General features: G+C 35.3%; 1 protein-coding gene across 8 annotated transcripts in view; it reads left to right on the forward strand.

Annotated features, from left to right (window-relative positions):
- The window catches only part of TASP1 (taspase 1), a 317,844-nt gene that overhangs the window by 57,627 nt on the left and 232,312 nt on the right, over positions 1–27,905 (forward strand). For all 8 annotated transcript variants that reach the window (XR_013364862.1, XR_013364861.1, XR_013364864.1 and 5 more), the window contains 2 exons: positions 3,158–3,237; positions 20,000–20,106. Coding sequence is in view for 5 of the 8 variants with exons in the window: in XM_077872192.1 (XP_077728318.1) it covers positions 3,158–3,237; positions 20,000–20,106 (187 nt within the window). In the remaining 3 variants the exon portion in view is untranslated. The remainder of the gene's footprint in view (positions 1–3,157; positions 3,238–19,999; positions 20,107–27,905) is intronic.

Raw genomic sequence — 27,905 nt, forward strand, 5'->3', positions numbered from 1 at the left:
ATATGGCTGGTATGTTATTTCCAAATACAGCAAGTTCTCCTTTATTTGTACTTTATGTGTCTGTAATTTGTCTTTCTTCAATCTTGTATATTTATTGTGAACAAAGAAGCAATGTGTAAAATAAATAGAAATCAGTTTTTAAGTCTAGAGAAACAGTTCCCATTTTCTCTTGTATCTTTCTCATCCAGAATAATGTATTTTGATTTTTGAGATCCTTGAACATTCTTGAGAGCTTTCTGAATCACAAAATGACACATTTTTAGATTGATTATGGATAGAGTCATGGTTCTTTGAAAATTGATGATTGCCATCCATGAGGTTGCAGTTCACATCTCATATTTGCCCAGAGAGCTCTTTTTGGGAAGTTTGGCTGTGTTAGTGCTTGCAAAAGCACTTGGGGTGCAGCTTGTTGAAAGTTTCAGTCACCAGAGCTCAGGGCTGCTCTCAGTTTAGAGTGTTGTTGCTTTTTGTTTTACATCATATCAGATTTGTTTTAATGTTAATTAAATTGGGCATAACACAAGGAAAATGCTGTTCCTTAAGGAATTTTGACACCCTAGTTTATTATTTGTTTGATTTTTTTGCCAGTGTTTATCTGATGCTTAGTATGCTTTAGGCACTGTGGTGAATGCTTGGATATGTCAATGACAAAACAAAGATTCCAACTCTTAAGAAGCTTACAATTTATTTGGGGAAGTTAGAAGTAAACAACAGATATAATATGTAAATTATAAAGAAGTGTCTAGTATGTTAGAAGGTAGAAAAAAGAAAATGACAGGGCAGAATGACAGAGCAAAATGATAGGGACTAGGAGTCCGGGGTAGGGGAATGTAATGTGTTGGATATAGTTTTAAATAGGCCTCATTAAGGGGAGACATTTGAGCAGATGAGAGAATTTGCCATTTGGGAAATAAGGAAGAACCTGATAGAAGAAATACTCAGGGTGAAAGCCTTGAGCCTAGAAGTCCCTTGACATATTTGTGTTTTTACAGGAGGCTGGAGTAGAGTAAGCCAGGGGGCAGGAAGAATCATAGGGCAGGTAAGGAGGGAGCAGAAAGGGTCAGATCACTTGAGATTCTCTTTGAAGATTCCAGTTTTTACACTAGATTTCTCATGAGAGATTTTGCAGGTTCTGAGAAGAACGTCATTGTGTATTATTACAAGGACATCAGTGGCTGGTGAGCATAGTTGGGGCAGGGAGCAAAGCAAGGCATACATGAAAGTAATGAGTCCATTGGAACAATCCAGGTAACAGATGATGGTGATTCAGACAAAGGTGGTAGCAGGAGAGGTGATGAGAAGTGGTCAGATTCTGGATATATTATAAAGGTATGGTCGATGGGATTTCCCAACTTGATTGGGGCAAATTTCTCTAAAAGCTTTCTAGTTGGAGAGTCATAAGATTGAGAGAACAGTGAATTGATACTGCATTTAATTTTCTAGAAAGTGATTTTTTGACATGTTAGTAACATGTAGCTTTTCAGAATTTTGAAATGATTTCAAAGGCGTGCATATGCCATTTTGTGTGATGATTAACTACTAGACAGGTAGTTTTTGATAATAAGAAAAGGTCAGTTATTCAGTATTCTTATCCATAAGATGGCATCCAAATAGTCAACTTCTTGTGAATATTGTAAAATGTCTCAACTATTTTAAAAACTTGCATAGCAGCCAATGGCAAATTGATTTAATTTAGAAGCAATGACTGTTTAAGAAATGAAAAATAAAACTAAGAATATTTTGTAAAATGCCATTGATTCCAGATACTGGGATTGGACCCAAGATGACCAATGGGCGTGCTAAGAATACTAGAGTTAGCTCCAAACTTCTGTTCTGGTCATTTAATATGCTACTTTGGCATGTCTTTTACATCTTCACATGAAGAGAAGTTACTTATTATATCACATTCCTTTTCTAGAAGAAGGAAGTGCTAAAAAAGCCATTAGGATGGCTCAACTCCTATTCAGGTTTCTATTTCTGTCATTCTCCATTTGAACTTTATGTGATAGCTTTTCTTTGCAGTGGTCTTCATTTTATATAGGAATAGGATAAACTTTTCTATTTTCAGAATCCTTTAGAATTAAAAAAAAATAGAAGTTTGAAGGGGTAAACTTGTTTATTCATGTTGGCCCTCTCTTCTCTCTTTTTTCAATGCCTCCTACCTTTATGTATATTAGAAAATAGTTATTGGACTTAATTATTTACTTTCTCACTAGAACTATTTGGATGCTTTTGGATGGCTCCTTAGATTTTGTTTTGCCAGTCTGTCACTGGTCTTCTTATTAACAAATGAATCTAAAGACTTCAATATGTATTACTTGGAGTTTTAGTGTTAGAATGATTAGAAGAACAGGAACAAAAGATAAGGAGCAGAAAACTTCAAGGAAACCCATTACTAGCTGGCTGAGATCTTTAAGAAGTTGGATGGAAGGAGATGAATGAATGGTTATTATGGCAGCTGCTTGCTATTACTGTGTTAGGGAATAGAGTGGTTAATTATCCTACATGATATTTGAAATCTCTGAAAATAAGTGTTTTACAGTTAGCTAACAGTATCCTTTTGTTTACTTCATTATGTTAAAACTTGCAGTTTAGGGCTTAAAAATTACTTTTGGCATGCACCACAGTACTTAATCACAGTAGAAATGATTCTGAGGGGCATACATATAGATCATATGTACATTTTTGTTTCATCAAGACTTGCAAATATAAGTACATCTCATTGTTTTGGGGCATCTCTACATGTACCCACTCGTACATCTAGTTGTTAAAGTAGGCAAGAATATCAAATCTGAAGACATTCACTGAAACTTTGATTCTTACCCTGATTAAATGGATCTTGTGACCATGATGATCCAAGGTAAATCATAATATTTTCCACTGGGAGATCAACTATTTTTTTCCTTCTTATGTTGAATTGTGCCCATTTTTACTTGTTGGTTATTGCAGATGAAATTGTACCATTTTCATTTGTAAACTTTTTAACTTGGGGAAGATTTTAAAATTTGGGGCATATAAACCATATTATAATTTTGAGGTAAATCTAGAATTAAATCTATATGCAAGACATTTTTTCAATTGCCTTACTATATGATTTATACTTATTGAATATATAGAAGATGATACTAAGTTTTTAAAAGAATAATTTTTCTGTTAGCTTTTTAGTTGGAGAAGGAGCCTACAGATGGGCAGTAGATCATGGAATACCCTCTTGCCCTCCTAACATCATGACCACAAGTAAGTAAAAACTTTTCAAATTTAAGCTATATTGGCATATATACCTGGAAGTGTTACAGTGCTTTAATCCACATAATACTCTGATATTTAAGGAAGGAAGCTTATATGTTGAAATATTTATGGTTAAAAGATACATAAAAAATTATTTGATTTTTAAGGCGCTTTTGTATTCCTGAAGATCCTCCCTCCCCCCATGCTCTTGCTTTTATAGAAGTATTGCTAAAGGATCCCTTTTAAGTCACTTAAAATAATTACTAACAATAAAACCTTAATACTACCTCCTCAGAAAGAGAGAGAAGAAAACTTAGGTCAACATTTATCTGTCTTTGAGCTGCAGAAAGCCTTTCTAGGGACCAAGTACAAGAAAAGGAAGAACAAAAAAAGTGTGAGTACATAAGAATTAAGAGAAAAAAAAAAAAACACTTAACCATAAATATGAGAAAGTGATACCTATCCTTCATCTTGAAAAGGTATGTAAAATTAAAAACCACACAAATACAAATAGTTCCCCAAAAGAAAAATGATCAAGAGTCATAAATAGATAATAGAATATAATTAATAGGGAAATTCAAATAAGTACATGTTAAATTTGTGAGAGTTAAAAATACTGTATTATTGCTCCTAAGTGTGTGATGAGATGAACAAATGTAAATGTAAATGTAGGTACAAATGTAAATTGGCAGAAATATTGGAGGACTGCTAAGTAGTAGTATAGAGCAAAGCCATAAACTTATTCTGCTTGTAGGAATTTGATATTAGAAATATAGACAAAAATTTATGTAGTTCACAATAAGCATTATTAAGAATGTCAAAAAATTTGAAAAAATCTTATGTCTAACAAAGAGGAATGTAAGCAAATTATCATATGATGACATGTTATGTAGTAACTTAAAATGATCAAGACTAATGTCTGATGATTATCTAATGACTTTGAAAAGTTATAAATATATGTTATAAATATATGTGTGAATGTGTTTTATATGTCTATTTTAACAATGAAATCATAGCTACATATTTATGCATATGTTTTTTAAGTTAATTTTTATTTTTTTTTAAGTTAATTTTTATTTTCTACTTTTCCAACAGTTTTGGAGAAACTGTTCCCTTATGTTCTACTTTTCAGTCTTGCTGTTATGTAATTTGATTCCCAGGTCTTTGTGGTATATTTTTCATCTTTGGAAGGAAGCCTTAATTCTTTTTGTTCTTACTATTACAATGAAGCATCTTGGAATGGGTCTTTTTTTATTCAGTATGCCTGGTACCGAGTACTGAGTACTTTTAATCTGGAAATTCATGTGGTTTAGTTGTGGGGAAACAAAAAAAAAATTGTGTATTAATCTCTTGCTCTATCTTTCCTCTATTTTATTTTTCTAATTTCTATGAATTGGTTGTTATATCTTGTGCTCCAATCCCTTGTGCCTTTTTCAAAAATTATTTTTTTTCTCCTTTGAAATCTCTTACCCTACTGTCTCAGAAATATCTACAATTTTGTCTCCTAAACCTTCTAATTCTGATGAATTTGTTATTTTGGATTTTATTGTTTTAATTTCTAGGGATTAGTCTGTGACTAAGACTTTTTTTTTTAAGTAAGCTCTAGACCCAACGTGGGGCTTGAAATCGTGACCCTGAGATCAAGAGTTGCATGCTTTATTGACTAAGTCAGCCAGGTGCCCCAGTTATTAATACTTTTAAAATGTAGTGCCCTGTTCTTATTTTATGAACTAGGTATTTTCGCTCATCTCTCTTAGGATCATTGTGGCTTAAAATTTGTTATCTGCTGTTATCTATCACTACTGTTAATTTCTTTTTAAAATTTTTTAAAATTTTTTATTCTTTTTACTACTGTTAATTTCTTTTTGTTTGCTTCATACATGTTAGCAAATTTTTCCAACTATCTGGTAACCCCTTGCTGTTTTCATATTCATGAGTATGGTACTTTATTTTTTACTTAAAAATTGTTTTTTTAATATATATGGTACTTAAAATTTGGAAGGTTTGTGTGTATGTCAGGTCCTGTTGACCTCAGAGGGGTGGTATGATTAAGTTTTTTTGTTGAGGGAATTTCCAGGTGTTTCCCAACAAAACTATCTATGTTTTCTTTTTGGATTAGTGAGAGAGATATTTTCCCAGGACTGGCAGCTCTATATAGCCAGTATTCTGGTACAGAATAAGGGCAGGAGCTGGAGGTCTCACCTTTCCTATTTTAGACTTTCATGTAGAACCCTGTTTTAAAGTAGAGGCCCTGATTATACCTGCCCCCATCTGTGCTGATGCCTACTAATTTGGGGCCCATATGGTTTAGTTTCTCTGAAGAGTTTACCTCATATTTTTTGTGAGCATGAGGAGGGGATTTAGGCATCTACATGTTTCTTATTGTCATTTTCCACCAGTCTCCTATTTTTAGTCCCACCCAGGCTTTCAGAAATACCAAATGCCTTCTATTCTCAACTCTTCTAGTGTTTCTTTGGCAGGAATTTGTTTACCGTGGAGATTAGTTTGCTGATGTCTTGGCTATCAGGCATCAGGATTCATCTTCCTCTACTCAATCAGTGACTGTCCATTTACTTTCTAATTTCTGAAAATTATTATAATTTTCAGCTATATAGTCTCAAAATAGTCTCAAAATAAGAACTGTATATTTGTGTTATGCATGGATTCCTTATATAACTGACCAGCAAGAAATGTTCTCTGAATAAATAAGGTATTTGAAAGTTTAATGATTATGTTCATCTTTTTTTTTTTTACAAAAAAAGAATAGTATTGACATATTGTGAATTTGGAAGGAGAAATTCTTTTTTTTTTTTTTTTTATTGCAGTTCAGTTTGCCAACATATAGCGTAATACCCAGTGCTCATCCCGCCAAGTGCCCCCCTCAGTGCCCATCACCCAGTCACCCCAACCCCCCACCCACTTCCCCTTCCACTACCCCTTGTTCATTTCCCAGTTAGGTGTCTCTCATGTTTTGTCACCCTCACTGATATTTTCATTCATTTTCTCTCCTTTCCCTTTATTCCCTTTCACTAATTTTTACATTCCCCAAATGAATGAGACCATATAATGTTTGTCCTTCTCTGATTGACTTATTTCACTCAGCACAATACCCTGCAGGTCCCTCCACGTCGAAGCAAATAGTGGGTATTTGTCGTTTCTAATGGCTGGGTAATATTCCATTGTATACATAGTCCACATCTTCTTTATCCATTCATCTTTCGATGGACACCGAGGCTCCTTCCACAGTGTGGGTATTGTGGACATTGCTGACATTGTGGACATTGCTGCTAGAAACATCGGGGTGCAGGTGTCCCGGCGTTTCACTGCATCTGTATCTTTGGGGTAAATCCCCAGCAGTGCAATTGCTGGGTCATAGGGCAGATCTATTTCTAACTCTTTGAGGACCCTCCACACAGTTTTCCAGAGTGGCTGCACCAGTTCACATTCCCACCAATAGTGCAACAGGGTTCCCCCTTCTCCACATCCTCTCCTGTTGTTTCCTGCCTTGTTAATTTCCCCCATTCTCACTGGTGTGAGGTGGTATCTCATTGTGGTTTTGATTTGTATTTCCCTGATGGCCAGTGATGCGGAGCATTTTCTCATGTGTTTGTTGGCTATGTCTATGTCTTCCTTTGTGAAATTTCTGTTCATGTCTTTTGCCCATTTCATGATTGGATTGTTTGTTTTGGAAGGAGAAATTCTATCTATGATTTAGATTAAAAAATTTTAAATGCTGTCCTATATTGGGCACTTGCCTAATCCTTAATCAGGATTAGTTTGTATACTGGTACTTAATGATGTGCTTTAAATTTGATTACCTTTTGTGGTGGTGGGAGGGCATCTGTGGTAGGTTTTTATCTCCTTCAAGTGTTCCAGAAGTTTTCAGAATGGCTTTCTCAGGTTTATTCTAAAATAATCTTTTACATAGTTTCTCACAAACTTAGTATTTCATTCTTATATATAGATGTGAATTTCATTCTGGTCTTATTCCCTTCAGCCTAGAACAAGCATTTCTGATAATGTGGTAGATGTGTTGGTAAAAAGTCAGCTTTCATTATCTGAAAAAAAAAAAATTTGTCTTTACTTTTAAAAGATAATTTCTTGTTGGATACAGACTTGTCAATTTTTTTCTTTCAGCACTTTTTTTATTGTAAAAAATATATAACATAAAATTTACTATTTTAACAATATTTAAGTATATAATTCAGTGGTATTAATAAGTACATTCAGTGTTGTATAACTATCACCACTATGCATTTCCATAACTTTTTTATCATCCCAAGAAGAATACTCTGTACTCATTAAATAGTATCTACTCATTCTCCCTTTTCTCCAGGCCCTGGTAACCTCTATTCTGCTTTTTTTCTCTATAACTTTGCCTTCTGTAGGTAGTTCCTATAAGTGGAATCATATAACATTTGTCCTTTTAGGTCTGGCTTATTTCACTTAGCATAATGTTTTCAAAGTTTTGGATTAGTGAGAGAGAAATTTTTGTAGCACAAATCAGAATTCTGTTCTTTTTCTTTGTTTTTAAGAATTGTTTTTTATCTTTGGTTTTCAGCAGTTTAACAATGATATGCCTAGGTGTGGTTTCTTTGTGCCTTTTACTGTGCCTGCTGAACCTGTGGTTAATATTTTTAATCAAATTAGGAGAACTTTTGGACAATATTTGTTTAGATATTTTTTCTTGTCCATAATCTTCATCATTTGTTTCTGGGACTTTAATTCTACTTGTATGAAGACACCTGATACTGTCGTGTGTTATTGAAGCACTCATTTTTCAGCTGTTGTTTTTCCTCTGTGCTTTCTGTATTAGTCAGGATTCTCTAGTAAAACAGAACAAATAGGAGATTGATCTCTTTATCAGATTTATTATAAAGATTTGGCTTTCATATTTAACACAATTATGGAGGCTGACAAGTCCCAAGTCAGTCAGCAAGCTGGAGACCCAGGAGATCCAATGGTATAGTTCAATCCAAGTCCAAAGGCCTGTGAACCAGGAGAGCTAGTTGTGCATTTCCAGTCTGAAGGCTAGCAGGCTCGAGACTGAGGAGGAGCCAATGTTTTAGTTAAGTGTAAAGATGGAAAAAATGTTCCAGTTTGAAGGCAGTCAGGCAAAAAGCATTCTCTTTAAGAGGAGAGTATTCTTTTAGTTCTATGAAGTATTTCAACTGATTAAACAAGGTCCACCTACATAAGGAGGGCAGTCTGCTTCAGTCTACCAGTGTATTTTTTTTATTTTTTTTCAGTCTACCAGTTTAAATGTTAATCTCATCCTCATCAGACACACGCAGACACACCCAAAATAATGTTTGACCAAATACCTGGGCACCCTGTAGCCCAGTCAGGTTGACACATAAAATTAACCATTATACTTCCATTTGTATGATTTCTGTTGAATTGTCCTGAAGTTCACGTCTTTTCTTCTACAGTGTCCAATTGGTATCAATCTAATTTGCGTTTTTTTTTTTAACAATATAAAATACTGTATTTTCAGTTCTAAAGTTTCCATTTTTTAAAAGTTTCTGTATTTCCCCTGAAAGTCCCTTTGTCTTCACTTAAAATACCCATTATTAACATGTTTATTGTTATTTAAAAGCCCTTGATTGTTAATTCTAAAATTTAGGTCATTGGTAGGTCAGTTTCTATTGATAGTTTTTTTCCTTGACTCTGGGTCACATTTTTTTGTTTTGTTGTATGTCATTATATACATATATGTATATATTGCAACCTGGGCATTATGGATGATACATTTTAAAGACTATGGATTTGTTATCTTCCTTTGAATGATACTGAGTTTTGTTTTAGCATGTAGTAAAATCATTTGTAGATCCCCTTGATTTTGTCACAGTCTGGTTTTCAGGCTTTGTGAAAGTGAGTCTCTTTCAGTTTTGTTTTTAAACTTAGGGTTAATCCTTAGTACTAGCTTGTGGTCTTTTGTCCTATGATATGGCCATTGTAGGGTTTCATTCAAAAGTCTCAAACTTGAAATGTTGTCTCTTCTACGGCAAGTATTTTTCAAAATCTGTGTCAGCTTTTCAGCTGTTGTTTTCTTTACTAAACTCTATGGAATCTTGCATCTTGTATGAACAGTTAAGGGCTCATTCAAGAATTTGAAGGGACGTTTACATAGATTTGTGGGCTTCATTTTTTTTTTGTATGTGTGTCTTTCTCCTTTCCAGGATTCTTCCCTCAATTTTCAGCTGCTTCAGTAGTGCCAAACACCGTCATCTCCACCTGGCAAGACTGTAGTTTTCAATTTGAGATCTTTTTGTTGTGCATCTACAGTTTTGACTGTAGTGCCTCATGGGGAAAGCTGTGTAAATGTGATCTCACCCAGTATGTTTCTTTTCTTTCAGTGGTTGAATCATTTCCTATTTCTGCCAGCTTTTGGTTACTAGCCTTCAAATAGCTTTGCTTTAAAACATTTTTTTTTTTATTTAAAAAATTCTGACCAGAGTTTATAATTGTTACTGGTCTGTGGGTTAGTCTCATATAAGCTACTCCATTATCAGGAGCTGGAACCTGTGCCTTATAAATGTGTACTATTAATAGATACAATAATATAAATAATACATATAATATAAATTAACAAAATATAACAAACTTCACATTATAAAATATAGTTGGTTACTTAACATTATATTTGTTCCTTTTTAATTGTGTGGTACAGGAATATGTTACCTTTTTAAAAATGGGAGCATTCTGGGGATCCCTGGGTGGCTCAGCGGTTTGGCATCTGCCTTCGGCCCAGGGTGCTATCCTGGAGTCCTGGGATTGAGTCCCGCGTTGGGCTCCCAGCATGGAGCCTGCTTCTTCCTCTGCCTGTGTCTCTGCATGCCTCTCTCTCTGTCTGTCTATCATGAATAAATAAACAAATAAATCTTAAAAAAAAAAAATTGGAGCATTCTACCTAAACCTAACCTTCCTTTTTACTTCCATTTCCAGTCCCAGTGACTCCTGTCTACTCCCATAGCCATACTTATTTGTTGATTTGCTTTTTTCTGTGTCAACAGAAATGCTGGAGTATATAGTAGTATTCTTTTTATTAGTTTTAGATAAATGGTATCAGACTCTGGTATCTATAATAGATTTTTAGATAAATGGTATTATTATATGATACTTACAGTGTTTTTTGTCAGTCATCAAAATGTATTTTGGAATCTTTCTATGTTGATATATATAGATCAAATAATTTTTTTAATTGTTAAAAATTTTTACTTTTTTTTAGATCAATTAATTTTTAAACTACTAAATACCATTTACCGTATTTATTTAACTATTTCTTTATTGATGGGCACTCAGGTTGTTTCTAGATTTTGCCATTAACATTGATGATTTCACAAATATTCATGTACATATCCCTTTGTACATATATGTAGTTTTTTGTTTGTTTATGTAGTTGGAAGTAGATTTGCTGAATCAGAATGTATATTTACCTTATGCAGGCTATTGTTAGTTTACCCTCCCAAGACATTTACTGTTTGTCTACTTTGGAGAAATCTGTCTTTGTAAAGTTGCCATTATTGACCACATAGAGGCACAGAATATAGACCTTAGAGGTATATATATTTGTGTGACCATGCAAGTTACCTCTAAGAAACTTTTCTTATGGAGATATTGTGATTGAGATAATATATAAAGAATTTTTATTCAAATTTCTGGCACTTAGAAACACTCAAATGTTAACTATGAATATAATTTTACTATTACTAATATGTTGGATATGAAAATGATCCTGGTGATATGATTTCATCAGAATTTAATAGGCCTAGCTCTTTAGCACTGATTCATGATTTTAGTAATTGATCCTAACTGAAGTTAGGTGTAGCCTTAGAGAGGTGATTCTCAACTTTGGCTGCATATTAGAATCCCTAGAGAGCTTTAAAAAACTCTGAAGCCCTGGCTGCACCCAAAATCAGCAACTCTATAGCTTGTACCCAGGCATCTGAAGTTTTTGAAATTTTGAAGGTAATTTCAATATATATTCAGTTTTAACAGAGTCTGGGATAAAGCTTGTACATGCTTTTGAGTTCTTCCAGAAGATTCATTAAAGTTGAAATTGAAAGGAATGTAGTTTTGTTGTTTCTTGGTAAAGGGCAACCTTAAATAGTTTGTGCTACAAAGTTGTTACCATCCAGTCCTTAATTTTCAGCTATTTTATGCTTTGATTGGACCTAAGATATGTGTATAAATCAGGTAAAGAGTAGATTGCAGACGTTGTTCTATCCTATCAATTTATGGGCATGATTGTGACACAAGGAATCCTATTTTCTTTTCTACTGACTGTGTTCTGTTCTTATAGTTTTTCTGCCTTAAGGTAGAATACTTTGAAAGATAACATGATTGATAAGACATATTTTATGTACTGATTTTAGGGTTTTATTACTGGTATGTGATATATCAGTACTTTACTCTTTAATATGGCCAGTTATGTTTAAATTTTTTTTATTTTTAGGTAATTATAAATTCACGGGCAGTTTTTTAATGTATATTTTTTATTGGAATTTGATTTGCCAACATATAGTATAACACCTAGTGCTCAGTGTAGGTCACCCAGTCACCCCATACCCCCTCTCTCTCCTCCCTTCCACTACCCCTTGTTTGTTTCCCAGAGTTAGAAGTCTCACATGTTTTGTCACCCTCTCTGATTTTTCCCACTCATTTTCTCTCCTTACCCCTTTATTCCCTTTCACTATTTTTTTTATATTCCCCATATGAATGAAACCATATAATGATTGTCTTTCTCCGATTGACTTACTTCACTCAGCATAATACCCTCCAGTTCCATCTGCATCAAAGTAAATGGTGCGTATTTGTCCTTTCTGATGGCTAAGTAATATTTCATTGTGTGTGTGTGTGTGTGTGTGTGTGTGTGTGTGTGTGTGTATCACATCTTTTTAATCCATTCATCTGTCAAAGGACATCGTGGCTCTTCCACAGTTTGGCTATTGTGGAAATTGCTGCTATGAACATTGGGGTGCAGGTGTCCCGGCATTTTACTACATCTGTATCCTTGGGGTAAATACATAGTGGTGCAATTGCTGGGTCATAAAGTAGCTCTATTATTAACTTCTTGAGGGACCTCCACACAGTTTTCCAGAGTGGCTGTACCAGTTTGCATTCCCACCAGCAGTGCAAAAGGGTTCCCCATTCTCCACATCTTCTCCAACATTTGTTGTTTCCTGTCTTGTTAGTTTTTGCCATTCTCATTGATGTGAGGTGGTATCTCATTGTGGTTTTGATTTGTATTTCCATGATAACAAGTGATGCAGCATATGTTCTCATGTGCTTGTTGGCCATGTGTATGTCTACTTTGGAGAAATTTCTGTTCATGTCTTCTGCCCATTTCATGATTGGAATTTTTGTTTCTTGGGTGTTTAGTTTGATTAAGTTCTTTATAGATCTTGGATACTAGCCCTTTATCTGATATGTCATTAGCAAATATCTTCTCCCATTCTGTAGGTTGTCTTTTAGTTTTGTGGACTGTTTCTTTTGCTGTGCAGAAGCTTTTTATCTTAAGTCTCATAGTACATTTTTGCTTTTGTTTCCCTTGCCTTCATAGATGTATCTTGCAAGAAGTTGCTGTGGCCACGTTCAAAAAGGGTGTTGCCTGTGTTCTCCTCTAGGATTTTGATGGTATCTTGTCTCACATTTAGATCTTTCATCCATTTTGAGTTTATCTTTGTGTATGGTGTAAGAGAATGGTCCAGCATCATTCTGCATGTGGCTGTCTAATGTTTACAACACCATTAATTAAAGAGCCTTTCATTTTTCCAGTGGCTATTTCCTGCTTTGTCGAATATTAGTTGAGTGCCCATTTCTGGGTTCTCTATTCTGTTCCATTGATCTATGTGTCTGTTTTTGTGCCAGTACCATAGTGTCTTAATGATCACAGCTTTGTAATACAGCTTGAAATCTGGCATTGTGATGCCTCTGGCATTGGTTTTCTTTTTCAATATTCCCTTGGCTATTTGGGGTCTTTTCTGATTTCTTACAAATCTTAAGATAATTTGACCAACTCTGTGAAGAAAGTCCATGGTATTTTGATAGGGATTGCATTGAATGTGTAAATTTCCCTGGGTAGCATAGACATTTTCATAATATTTATTCTTCCAATCCATAAGCATGGAATGTTTTTCCAACTCTTTGTGTCTTCCTCAATTTCTTTCTGAAATGTTCTGTAGTTTTTAGGGTATAGATCCTTTACCTCTTTGGTTAGATTTATTCCTAGGTATCTTATGCTTTTGGGTGCAATTATAAAAGGGATTGATTCCTTAATTTCTCTTTCTTCGGTCTCATTGTAGTGTATAGAAATGCCACTGATTTCTGGGCATTGATTTTGTATCCTACCACATTGCTGAATTGCTGTATGAGTTCTAGCAATCTCGGGGTGGAGTCTTTTGGGTTTTCTATATACAGTATCATGTCATCTGCAAAGAGGGAGAGTTTGACTTCTTTGGTAATTTGAATGCCTTTATTTCTTTTTGTTGTCTGGTTGCTGAGGCTAGGACTTCTAGTACTATGTTGAATAACAGCGGTGAGAATAGACATCCCTATTGTGTTCCTGATCTTAGGGGAAAGGCTCTCAGTGTTTCCCTATTGAGAATGATATTTACTGTGGGCTTTTCATAGATGGCTTTTAAGATACTGAGGAATGTCCCCTCTATCCCTACACTCTGAAGAGTTTTGATCAGGAATGGATGCTGTATTTGTCAAATGATTTTCCGGCATCCTTTGAGAGGATCAAATGGTTCTTGTTTTTTCTCTTGTTGATGTGATCCATCACGTAGACTGTTTCACAAGTGTTGAAGCACCTTGCCTCCCGGGGATAAATCCCATTTGGTCATGGTGAATCACCTTCTTAATGTACTCTTGGATCCTACTGGCTAGTGTCTTGTTGATAATTTTTGCATCTGTGTTCTTCAGGAATATTGGTCTATAATTCTCCTTTTTGGTGGAGTCTTTGGTTTTGGAATTAAGGTAATGCTGGCCTCACATAATGAGTTTGGAACTATTCCGTCCCTTTCTATCCTTTGGAACAGCTTTAGTAGTATAGGTATTTCTTCTTTAACGGTTTGATAGAATTCCCCTGGGAAGCCATCTGGCCCTGGACTTTTGTGTCTTGGGAGGTTTTTGATGACTGCTTCAGTTTCTTTGCTGGTTATTTGCCTGTGCAGGTTTTCTGTTCCTTCTTGTTCCAGTTTTGGTAATTTGTGGTTTTCCAGAAATGCATCCATTTCTTCTATATTGCCTAATTTGTTGGTATATAGCTGCTCATAACACGTTTTTAAAGCAGTTTGCATTTCTTTGGTATTGGTTGTGATATCTCCTCTTTCATTCATGATTCTATTAATTTGAGTCTGGCTAGGGGTTTATCTATCTTATTAATTCATTCAAAGAACCAGCTCTTGGTTTTGTTGATCTGTTCTACAGTTCTTCTGGTCTCTATTTCATGAAGTTCTGCTCGAATCTTTATTCTCTCTCTTCTCCTGCTTGGTGTAGGCTCTATTTGTTGTTCTTTATCCAGTTCCTTTAGGTGAGAGGTTAGCTTGTGTATTTGTGTTTTTTTTTTCAAGTTTTTGAGGGAGGCTTGTATTGTGATGTATTTTCTGCTTAGACTACTTTTGCTGTATCCCAAAGATTTTGAATGGTTGTATCTTCATTTTCATTGTTTCCATGAATCTTTTAAATTAATTATTCTTTAATTTCTTGGCTGACCCATTCATCTTTTAGTAGGATGCTCTTTAACCTCCATGTGTTTGAGTTTCTTCCACATTTCTTGTGATTGAATTCTGGTTTCAAAGCATTGTGGCCTGAAAATACGCAGGGGACAATCCCAATTTTTTGGTATCGGTTGAGACCTGATCTGACCCAGTATGCGGTCTATTCTGGAGAAAGTTCCATGTACACTTGAGAAGAATGTGTATTCAGTTACATTTGGATGGAAAGTTCTGTATATGTATGTGAAAAATCTATTTGGTCCAGTGTATCATTTAAGGCCCTTGTTTCTTTGGTGTTGTTCTGCTTAGAATAGATGTCATTTGCTGAGTGTGCTGTGTTGAAGTCTCCTCCTCTTAGTATATTATTAAGTATTGCTCTACTTTGGTTATTTTTTTTTAAGATTTTATTTATTTATTCATGAGACACACACACACACACACACACACAGAGCGAGAGGCAGAGACATAGGCAGAGGGAGAAGCAGGCTCCACGCAGGGAGCTCGACATGGGACTCGATCCTGGGTCTCCAGGATCATGCCCTGGGCCAAAGACAGGCACTCAACCGCTGAGCCACCCAGGGATCCCCCTCTACTTTGGTTATTAATTGATTGATATACTTGGTGGCTCCCACATTAGGGGCATAAATATTCATGATTTTTAGGTCTTCTTGTTGGATAGACCCTTTAAGAATGATATAATCCCTCTTCATCTCTTACTACAGTCTTTGGTATAAACTCTAATTTATGTGATATGAGGATTGCCATCCCAGCTTTCTTTTGAGGACCATTTGAATGGTAAGTGGTTCTTCACCTCTTCCTTTTCAGGCTGGAGGTGTCCTTAGGTCTCAAATGAATCTCTTGTAGAGAGCATATAGATGGGTCATCGTATTACCTATTCAGTCTCTGTTTCTGTGGATTGTTTCTTTGGGCACCCTCTATTATAGGGTCCCCATTAATATTTCTTGCAGAGCCAATTTGGTGGGCACATAATCTTTCAGTTTCTGCCTATCGTGGAAGCTCTTTATCTTTCCTTCAATTCTGAATGAGAGCCTTGCTGGATAAACTATTCTTGGCTGCATGTTCTTCTCATTTAGTAGCCTGTATATATGATGCCCGGTGGTCTGCTGTTAATCTGATATTTCTCCCCATATAAGTTAGGAATCTCTTGTCTCCAATTGCTTTAAGAATTTTGTCTTTATATTTGAAATTTGCAAGTTTCACTATTAAATGATGAGGTGTTTTAACAGTTTTTATTGATTTTTGCGGGGGTCCTCTGTATCTCTTGAATATGAATGCCTATTTCCTTCCCCCAGATTTGGGAAGTTCTCAGTTATGATTTGTTGAAATATACTCTGTGGTCCTCTTTCTCTCTCAGCCTCTTCTGGAATCCCAATTAGATGTATATTCTTCCTTCTTAAGCTATCATTTATTTCCCTAAGCCTTTCCTCATGGTCTCTTAATTGTTTTTCTCTTTTTCCTCAGCTTCCTTCCTTGTCATCAACTTGTCTTCTATGTTACTCACTCTCTCTTCCACCTCATTAACCGTAGCAGTTAGAGCATCCAGTTTGGATTGCATCTCATTTGATCTGTTTTTAATTTCAGCCTAATTACATCTCAATTCTGTAGAAAGGAAGTCTCAGAGTCATGTATACTTTTTTTCCAGAGCCACCAGTAGCTTTATAATTGTGCTTCTGAATTGAATTTCTGACATCGTATTTAAATCCACATTCTATTAGCTTTGTGGCAGAGTGTATTGTTTTCAGTTCTTTCTTCTGTGGTGAATGATTCCTTCTAGTCATTTTGTCCAGTACAGAGTGGCTGTATTAGCGGGCTGAGTCAAAAATATCAACACTGACCTAAGTAAAATATACCCTAAACGATTCCAAAGAGGTCAGAGACCTGAAAATAAAAGAAAAAGAAGAACAGAACAAAATAAAACAAAAGGACCACTAACGTGAAGAACAGTCTTTAAAACAAAGTAGTAAAAAGAAAAGGCCAAAAACCAAAAAGAAAGAGAAGAAAAGAAAAAAAAAAAAAGTAAAGAAAAGAGAAAAAAATGGGGGCTGGGGGGTGGTGGTCATGGTGAGGAAGTGGTAGTGGAGAGAGAATGTAGTCTATCTGATGGTTCCTAGAGGGTGATCTTCTTGGTTCTGAGTGTATTTTGTTCTGTATATTAGAAAATGCTCAATCCTAAGTTTATATAAAACAACAATACTTATAGAAAGACCCAACGCTGACCACAAAAACATAAACACGATAAAAGAGGGGGGCAGAATGGAAAGGAAGAACGAATATAATCTCACAGAATGAACCAACAGTGTGTTCCACTTGGTTCTTGGTATATTTTGGTCGTGTGTTAGAAGGTACTAACTTCCACCATTATAAAACAAAATGAGTTAGAAAAAACAAAAAACAAATACCCATATCTTGTATATCTACCAAAATTAAATTGAGTACGTTGAAGGGAATCCAGAAGTGAAAAATATATCTAAGACATGTAATTGTAGAAATATGAAAGTCAAAAAGGAAAAAAGTTAAGAATGAAGAGTTGGTAAAATATTGTATTTAAGGTGGGAAAAGAAAAAATATTGGAAATTTTAAGTCTGATATAAAAAAGGAGTTGTAATGGATAAAGAAAAAAAAAAGACCCTCTAGTTTTATATACTATTTTCCCTCAGTCCTGGAGCTTTTCAGTGCTGCTTGTTCAGTAAACTTGCTTTTCCCTTGTACTTCCAGCAGTTCTTCTGGGGGAGGGGTCTGTCTGCTGTGCTGATTCTCAGGTGTCTGTGCCTGGGCGGGATGCCCCACCCCTTTCCAGGTGCTGGGCTGAGTCTGAGCTGTTTATTCTGTGAGGCCTTTGTTCCCTCAAGGCCTTGCCTCTCCCAAGCACAAGGTGAAACAAAGCAGAAAGAGAACAATGGTGGTGGCCAGATTTCCAGCTCTGAAGTCAGCTCCCTGGAAGTAACTAATCACAGTCTCCCAGTGCACACTGGCCTAGGTGCTCCTGGGGGCAGACGCAGGTACACTGATCTACACAGCTTGTGCTGCACCCAGTGGCAGGAGAGTTCTCGCTGTCCTGTGCCCTCCCTGCTTCCACCTACTGCAGTTTGCCGTGCGCTTTTCCCCTGGGTGCCCCTCCTCTTATAGTGACTCCGGGAATCCTGAGGCTTCACCATGCCTCCTGTGATTCTGCCCAATTTCCCTGCCAAGCACCTTTCCACCATTGAAAACTCTAATGCAGATCTTAAAATTTCCGGCTTCTCCAGGGCTGGGCTTTCATGGCCCAGAGGTTTTCACCTCTCTGCTTTAGCCCTGCTAGTCACGGTTCTCCTCCCCCACTTTATTCTTTTTTATTTTTTTTCACCTTCCTACCTTGTTAGAAGTGAAAACTTTTCTCTGTGTAGCATTCCAGCTGTTCTCTTTTTAAATATCCGGTCAAATTCGTAGTTTTTCAAGATGTTTTGAAAGTTATCTAGGTAAGTTTGTGGGACCAGATGAGTTGAGGACTCCTACTTTTCTGCCATCTTGCCCCTCCTCTCAGGTTTTTTCTAAGTCCTCTTATCCTCGTCCTCTTCCTCCTCCTTATTCACTCCCCCCCCCCCCCCAATCTGGCTTGAATATACTTGGTGTTGCAGTAGAAGGTAGGAGCAGATTTTTATAGTTCTGAATATGCTCTATTGTAAGAGCATTATCCCTTTCAATCACCAGCTTATTGTGGGAGGTGTGTCTTTTGAAATTCCCACCTTTAATGGGCTCTGAGCCTGACTCTCTTTGATGCCATTTAACCAAACTCATGTGCTAGGGTTGGCAAATGTTCACAGTGCAATAATAATAGCATTAGTTCTTAGTTTACCTGCAGAATTGATTTGGTACTTTTTTAAGGTTTTTAATGTTTTAAAGGTATTGTGTCTTCACATTTCATCCAACATTTTTAGTAAATTCAATAAGAGAATTACTCTGAATAATTTAGTTTGCCATTTTCAGATACTTTGATAATCTCTTTAGCATTATATTCTAGTTTATAATTTCTCTTTTTTCAGCTGAATCTAATTGGCTTTGAAATCTGTATGTGAAGTTTAAAATTTTTAATTATTTTTTATTTTTAGAAGCTCCACTTTATTCTTTTTTAAGCGTGCCTGGTCATTTCATCATTTTTTTGTATCTTAATTGTATTTTCAGTAACTTAAAAAAACTTTCTGTGAGCATAAACATATTTTATATTCTATGTCTGACTATTCCAATATCTGAGGCTTTTGTAGGTCATATTATGCTTTCTCATATTTGCCTGGCTGTTAGTCTGTTATTTTTGGTGGTTCATTTCTCCTGTATCTTGTAAAAAATTTTTTTTTTTTTTTTTTTAACTATGGGCTCATGTTATTTGGAACATAGGAATTCTCTGAGGTCTGGTAAGTTAAGATGTGTTTTTCCAGGGAGTATTTGTAGTCATTTTTGATGGGTTTTTGAAGCTCTGCAACAGAAAGATCATTTGTGCATATATGTGTATGTGTGTTCAGTCCACACAGATAATAAGAATTCTCCTCTAAACTTGTCTGAATTTACTTTTCATTCATAAATTTTTAGTGAACCTTTTCCTCCTTTACATATATAGCCACTGCTGAAACTTGAAGGTTTCCTGTTTCTTTGTGTATTAGTTTTCCCTTTCACTGGGCATATTACTCCTTGAGATTCCTTACTTTTTTTTGGTGGAAAATCTCTAATATGTTTTCTCATGCTGCATTGTCCCCAGATTTCATTCCTTTATGCACAGAGAACTTCAAAACCAAAGTTGGCAGTAGCATGCATTAACAGATACCTCTAGATACCATCTACCTCTACCTTCAGGACTCATTTGTCTATCTGGATTTAATCTTTTTCATACTTCTTTAACCTTTGGTTATTTCTCTTATTCTCCTACCACCTCTGTGTACATTGGAAAAAACTTTCTTTTAACCCTTTATGCAACATTCTTAAAGAAGGCTCCTTAGGATATTTCATTACCCCATTGTCCTAATATTTCTCAAATTTTATTTTTAATGTTTCTTTTATAGGATTCAGTTTAGCTGCATTTAAAAGAAACAAGAGGAAACTAGAGCTGGCAGAAAGGGTGGAAACAGATTTCATTCAACTAAAGAAAAGAAGACAATCAAGTGAAAAGGTCAGGAGGTGTTTGAAATAATCATTAATGTATCATAATGATATCTATAATCTGCAATTAGACATGTAAGCTTTAAAATGGTACTTTCTTGTAGAAATACAATGGATGCCACATATGTATTTCTAAGTTTTCCAGTAGCTACATTTTAAAAAAAATGTAAAAGAAACAGGTAAAATTAATTTTAACACTTTATTTAAACCAATGAATTCAAAATATCCCTTCAGAAGTGTAACCAATGAAAAAATTATTAGTGAGCTGTTGAGCTTTCTTTTTTCCTTTTTGTATTATGTCTTCAAAACTAGTGTATATTTTATACTTCTAGCACATTTCAATTATACTAAGTTTTCATTGGAAATATTTGGTTTATACTTATATTTAATAAAATTAACAGTTCAAAAATAGGTTTGCATAACAAGTTATGCCAAACATACTTAAAACTTTCTAATAATTGGATATATTTTAAATTTAAATTATTTAACATTTCGTAAAATAAAAAATTCAGTTTCTCATCACTCTTGCCACATTTTAAGTGCTCAGTAGCTACGTGTGGCCCATGTCTACTGTTTTGGTTCTTGTTGCTCTAGACAGTGATTTTTAACATGGCTGTGTAGAGGGTAGAGTGTCTTATAAGGAAATGTGTATATTGGATTCATGTAGATATTTTTACATTCTAATTACATGTCTGTTTCTTATTCTTTTGCATTCTTTGTTTGCATTTTACGCATTAGTATGGCATCATGAGTCCATGTGTCACATTTCTTAAGTGTTCTGAGGGGTAGAAAGAATTTGAAAACCACAACATTTCTTGTTCAGCCTGTGGCTTGGGGGTCTGTTAGCACACAATTCATGATGGGTGTCTCACATCACAGTCATTTGATGTACTTTGACATCTCATTAATGTTCTTTATTGGTTATTCCTTCTATAATTGCTCATACATTGTTTTATTGCTTTCTGTTATAGTTTTATATCATTTACTCTATATAAATGCATAATAAATTATCTTTCTTACTGATATGTATTTTCCCAGTATGTTGCTACAAGGAACAATTAAACATTTTGGTCTAAATCTTTTCATTTTTCTGCCAGAAAAGAGTAAGAAATTAGAAGGTCATTGAAATAGATCTTGGTGAAAGTGAATAGTAGTGTTGTTCCATTTCTTGGATTTTTGTATCCCATGTGATATCTGAGTGACTAAATTTAAGACTTTTTACCTTTTAAAAAATTGTGATAAAATTTGTATGCAGTGAGCAATTTAATTTTTTATAAATGTGTATACCCATGTAACCCACATGCCTGTCAAGATATAGAACATTTCTAGTTCTTTTGTGCTTCCTTCCAGCCAGTCTCCACCCTCTTCAGGCAACTGCTGCTCATAGATGTTTTGTATTGGTCTTAAATTTTATATAGTTGAAATAATATAGAAGGTACTTTTTTCTGTTTGATTGCTTTCACAAAGTGCTTTTGAGACATTTATCACTGGCTCATTCTTTTTTATTTATTAAGAAATCGATATTCCCTTGTATGAATATACTGTAATTTGTTTTTCCCATTCTCCCATTGTTGGGTATTTGGTTTGTTTCCAGATTTTAACTATTGTGAATAAAACTACTCTGAACATTCTTATACAGATTTTTTTTTTTTTTTTGACATCAGTTTCGGATTTTTATGCAGAGAAATACCAGTTGATTTCTTAGAGAATTAATTAAGCTGGTCTTATTCAGAAGATTCATTGTTTTCTACAGAAAATATTTATTAAGCAGTTACTCTTGGTACTGAGTTGGGTAGTAAGAAAAGCAATGGTGAACTAGGTGGAGGAAATTCATGCAATGATGAAACTTTACATTTTATTGGCTAGAAACAGAAATGTATAAGTATATAATTAAGTAAGCTAGGTACCATGTTTAGTAACTGTTATGAAGGAACCCTTCCATTCCCCCCCTCCCCTCCACAAACACAAGATAATGTGATACAGAGTAATTTGGATATGAGAGATACAAGAGAGACTCAAAGGAGGACTCCTTTAGTTAGAGTAGTCATCACAGATCTCTTTGAGAATGTAACATTTGAAAAATATGAAATGAGTTTTATGAAGAGTCAGTAGAACTCATTCCAGTCAGTAGAACTCACTCTATGTAGTTCATGTGCAGTGTCGCTGGTGGGGAGTTAGCATATTGGAGGAATGGAGAAGAGGGCCAGTGTGCCTAAAGCAGAATGCAAGAGGAGAATGGTGTGAAATGAAGCTGGAGAAATAGCTAGGTGCTGGAGATGTAGCTAGGTAGACCATGGCAAGGAGTTTCAGTTTTATTTCATGAATGAGTCGCCGTTGAAGAGTTAAAAGTAGAGAAGTGGTGCTGTCTTATTCACATTTTACAGATTGTCTTGGACTGTTTTATGTGGTATAGATTGAGGGTGGGGGCAAGAATAGAAGTGAAGAGACTAATTAGGAAGTTACTACAGTTAGAAGATGTTGACAGTGTGGACTGATAGGGATGAAATTGGAGAGAAGTGAATATATCAGGGGTTTCTTTTGAGACTTCCTGGAAAGACAGGTATTATTGTTGCCTTAGATATTGGTAAGGAAGAGAGAAGAATGAAAGGTTTTAGCTTTAGTGACTGAGTATTGCCATTTACTGAGGTGAAAAGGGCTAGAGGAGGTATGGCTTCATGGTGATAGAGGTAGGAAGTGGAAATTTACCCATATCCCCTTAGTGGACTCAGATTAACCAATACTTTTACATTTTCACCATAAGACATATTACCTGATGCCAAAAGCACCCTAAATACTCTAAAGCTAATAGACCATCTTTTAGTGTACCATGCTCCTCTGCTCCTCTCAGTTGAATTTTATGTCACCAAGAGCCCCATTATGCTTGTTTTTATCATTGTAATTATATAATTCATTAAGCGTCATGTAAACTGATGGATAGTGAGTTTAAAAAGAAAGTTGTAGGCTTGAAAACTATGACTGTTGTTTAGAGCTAACTTGAAAAAATAGAATTGGTTTATAAAAAATTGCCATAGAATTAAGTATGGGCAAGCCAGCTGTAAAAGATTGAGAAAAATAAAAATCTAAAAGCATTCTGGGTGTGTTGTTAGTATCTTTATGTTCTTGTTCTATTTTAAATAAAATGAAACTTGAAATCATGGGACAATTCAGTACATTGTAGTTTATGTAAGAAAGATGATACGGAACATTTGGTTGTGGGCGTGCATTCAAAAAAGTCTTTGGTCTTACATAAAAAGATTGGCTAATGAATGAACCTTTGTGTTTTAAATAAAAAGAAAATGTTTAAGTTATGTCTTCTTTGTTTTTAAATGATTCTCCACTTTACCCAGAGAATATTCAACTTTTGAAAAATTTAAGCAACCACTCATATCGGTTAGGAAGATTTTCAGTGAAAAGCATGATATAGATTAACTGTGGAGTTGAGTTATATGAATCTGAAGCTTATGGACAGATCAGAAGGGAGATTCCCACTTGGAAATTATTGGAATCAAAAGGAATATAAATACATGTAGCTAGGTGAACTCACTTAGGAGTGAGAGAAGATAGAGGTCTGAGAATTGAACCCTGGACCACCAGTTCAACATGTACAAGTTGGGAAGAGGAAAACCCAGCAAAGGAGATAGAAGATGCAGTGAATGAGACAGATATAGCACCAGCAGAGTTTCTAGGAAGCCAAGAGAGGAGCGGTTCAAAGTCAGTCATCACTTGGGTGGAGTGCTGCTAAGAAAAGGGCTAACAAGGACAGAGGACTGACCGTTGGATTTAGCACCTGGAGACTGTGGACCTAGATAAGGACAGTTTCTGTGACATAGGGGACTGTGGAGCTGTGTGGCATGGGTTAATCAGGGAGAACAAAGATGCAGAAAACTCTTTTGAGAAGTTTTGCCATGGGGTAGTAAGAGAGAGAGATATGAAGTCAAGAGCCTCTACCATTGTCGGTTATGGTCTGTGAATTCAATGAGTAATTTAATATACAAAGGCTTAGTTTCCTTATCATTAAATGAAAATTGTGATATTCTTCCATAGCAAGGCTGTTATGGGGAACAAAAGTGATAGTAGATGTTCAAGTGCATTGTGGCTATTGACTAAGTTGGACACAATAGTCTTTGCCATTGTGACCTTCATCGTTGAAGTCACTTAGCAAAGAAAAGGAAAAAGGAAGGGAGGAAGGGAAAGAAAACTGCTGCCCAAATTAGTTACCCTGGGTGGAGTCTTTTTAATGGAGAAGGGGGGATTGGTAAGGAAGGGTAGGTAGTGGTGGATGGAGAGATTGAATTCAGGCATCATTCCAATAGAGTATTTTAGATGACTTAAGTGACAGCAAAACTATTTTTAATATTCAGAATATATGAGCTTTAATGTATACAGAGCTCTGTGTTTGACACTGGCCTACAAAAATGCCTGGGACCTAAGCCCCTGTCACTAAGGAAAGATGCTGGCCAAAGGCTTTGTTTTATAGATGTTTGGTGCATAACCTTAGTAGGCCTTATCTCAGTAGTAAAGATAATAAAACATGCTCACAGAAAGAAAAGACCACCAGATAATGAGCCAGTGAGGCAGAAAATTATACTTTTAAAGAGAAAATATAGTAATTTTTTAGAGATATGACAGGAAAGGACAGATAGCTATTTTCTAAATCAACCTGTATTTAGTTTATTTCTCCTTATCCTATGTGTGTAGTTTCAGCATAGTTTTGGTTAGCCCAGCATTGATTAAGGCCCAGGACTACTCTTTGTTGTGGCTATGTAATATACTTATGAGTTGGTTATGTAAATATAATAAGAATAGAGTGTTTGGTAACTTTCCTGATGTTGATATTTTTTGTTACTCAGTGTTGAAGGAGATAAACTTTATTTTGAAGAGTATATGGTAGAATAAGTCAATTATTTTTAATCCTGAAAGTCACGTAAATCAATTAGAAAATTTTGTTGTATTGATATTTGCTTTTCTTTAAAAAAAAAATTGTACCAACATTACAATAGTAATAGAATTAAAAATTAAAGCAAGAGAAATATTTAATAGTTTGCCACCTCACTAAATTGTAGTGTTTTTATTTTCCTCAGTCTTTGATCATTTACATTTACATTTGACTTAGTTTAAAATAAGAATGGTTAATCCATGGAATGTTTTTGGCGGCAAACAATAGAAAACCTGACTGTGGTTAGGATATGCATATTTGTCTTCCTGCTCCCTGGCTGTTTGCCATATAATAAAAAGTTTGGAGGTGGTTGGTTGCTGGCTATAGCTTAGGTTTCCAGTGATGCTAGAGCCAACATATCTGGAATTCTCTTGGGCCTTTCTCTCATGCCTTTTGCCTTATGGATGTAATATGGCTCCTGCAATTTTAGATGTCACATCTGCATTCAAGGTGAGAAGAAGCGAGATGATGGGGGTGGGGAGACTATTGCCAGATGTATCTGTTACTTTTTAAATCTGGGATGCAAAAGTTTTCCAGAGTCTCCTTATAGACTCCCCTTAGTTAATTTTTTTGGGAAATAGTGGAGAAGGGGCACAATTCAGTCACTTGGCTATTCTTGGTTGCAAGAGAGCTTAGAAGGTTGAGTGGGTTATCCTGATGACAGTCTTACAAAGCTCATGGCTTGCTGCTGGACACTTTATCTTCCTAAACAAAATAATGGTTTTGTCATCAAAGGAAAAGGAGGAAGTGGTTATTAGGTAGGCAACTTATAGCATATAACATAAGGGGAGAAAGTTTTTATCCTTTCCTTCCCCACAATAAACATGCCCCTTATTACTATAAACTGATACTGGGTTAAGGAGCTAGTCTACACATAAATCAAAGAGAAACTCATTTCGTTTTGACTTTTCAGGATATATAGATTTTAAGACAATATTAAAATATGAAGATATAAACTTAGTATTGTCTTGGTAAGTGCATTTATATATATATATTTTTATTTATATATATATATATATATATATTAAAAAATGTTATTTATTTATTCATGAGTGACACAGAGAGAGAGAGGCAGAGACACAGGCAGAAGGAGAAGCAGGCTCCATGCAGGGAACCCGATGTGGGACTTAATCCTGGGTCTCCAGGATCAGGTCCTGGGCTGAAGGTGGTGCTAAACTGCTGAGCCACCTGGGCTACCCCTGCATTTCTATTTTAATAGAAATGCATGTTTATTTTTCGTGACTTAGAGGGAAGACATGGAAGAGAAGGAAAAATTTACTATTTAACTATAGTGCTGTATAAAGTAAAAATAGTAATTGTTCACTCTGTTCTTCCACTCTCCTCTCTGGTGGACCCACCTCTTATAGATTTTTCTTTTACTCACTTCTTTCCCTTAAGATGTATAGACAGTTCATACTTTGCATGATAGTACTGGACCATAAAAATGTGCAAGCTGGAAGTGTGTGAAGGGGTCTTAATGACAAAAAAATTACACTTGTTCCGTGACCTTTAAACACTTTTGTTAACATATTAAAAACTCTATTATTGTTCGTTATAAATGTATACAGAAATGATTAAAAGTAACTAAAATTAAATTTTATTTAGTATACTAATTTGAAACACATTAGAGGCAGTAAGAATTAAAGTGTTTTATTTCTGTGTTAAAAAAACTTACCAGGAGTAGTTTGAAGAGTACTTCTTGTCATAACATGATATGGAGTGAGTACCTTTTTATGTCGTGGTGAATTGTCAAACTCCTTTTCAGTTTTGGATTAGCTTTCAGCATTGTATCCTTTGCTCTTTCCATGTTGCAAAATATCTCCCAGAGATTTTTTTTTTCCTTCCTGCCTCTCTCCCTTCCTTCTTTCTCCTTTGGGTATAGTTTATTTATTTATTGAGATATAGTTAACATACAATATTATATTAGTTTCAGGTTATACAACATAGTGATTTGATAGTTCTGTGCATTACTCAGTGTTCACCATGGTAAGTATAGTCAACAACTGTCATCACACATTATATAATATTTTTGATTATATTTCCTGTGCTGTACTTTCATTTTCATGAATTACTTATAACTAGAAGTTTGTACCTCTTAATCCCTTTCCCCTGTTTTGCCCATCTTCTACCCCCCTTCCATCTGGCAACTACGAGTTTGTTCTCTGTATTTATGTGTCTGTTTCTGTTTTTTTGTTGTTGTTCACTTGTTTTTTATATTCTACATGGAAGTGAAATCATATAGTATTTGTCTTTCTCATAGAGTCACTTTAATGTCAAGTTTTTTGCCAATGTCATTTTCTCTGGGACATCTTTGTCCTTTTTATCACAACCACATTCCTTGTTTATGTTAATAAATTTGTCTTCACTAAGTTCCACTGACTGTAGATCTAGAGTATCTTGATGAATGGTGCCAGTGTCAAACATTCCCACTGTCAGCTATTTCCTTATAACTTCATTTATTTTTATTTTATTTTATTTTTTATTTATTTTATATTTTACTATTTTATTTTATTTTATTTTAAAGATTTTATTTATTTATGAGACAGTGAGAGAGAGAGAGGCAGAGACATAGGCAGAGGGAGAAGCAGGCTCCATGCAGAGAGCCTGATATGGGACTCAATCCCGGGTCTCTAGGATCAGGCCCTGGGCTGAAGGCGGCGCTAAACTGCTGAGTCACCAGGGCTGCCCAACTTCACTTATTTTTGATTAGAATTTTACTTCCAACATTATCACCCTTTCTTTGCTTCACTTTCATCTTTCTTGGCCAGTCCTTCTTTTGATTATCGTTTTTTTTTTTTAAATGTCATATTTATCACTAGGTGACAAAGAGGCAGCACAGCTACATACTTTGCTGTCTGTGCACAGTGACCCAT

This window comes from Canis aureus, chromosome 26 (genome assembly GCF_053574225.1).
Source record: "Canis aureus isolate CA01 chromosome 26, VMU_Caureus_v.1.0, whole genome shotgun sequence".
In the NCBI taxonomy this organism is placed as follows: domain Eukaryota; kingdom Metazoa; phylum Chordata; class Mammalia; order Carnivora; family Canidae; genus Canis; species Canis aureus.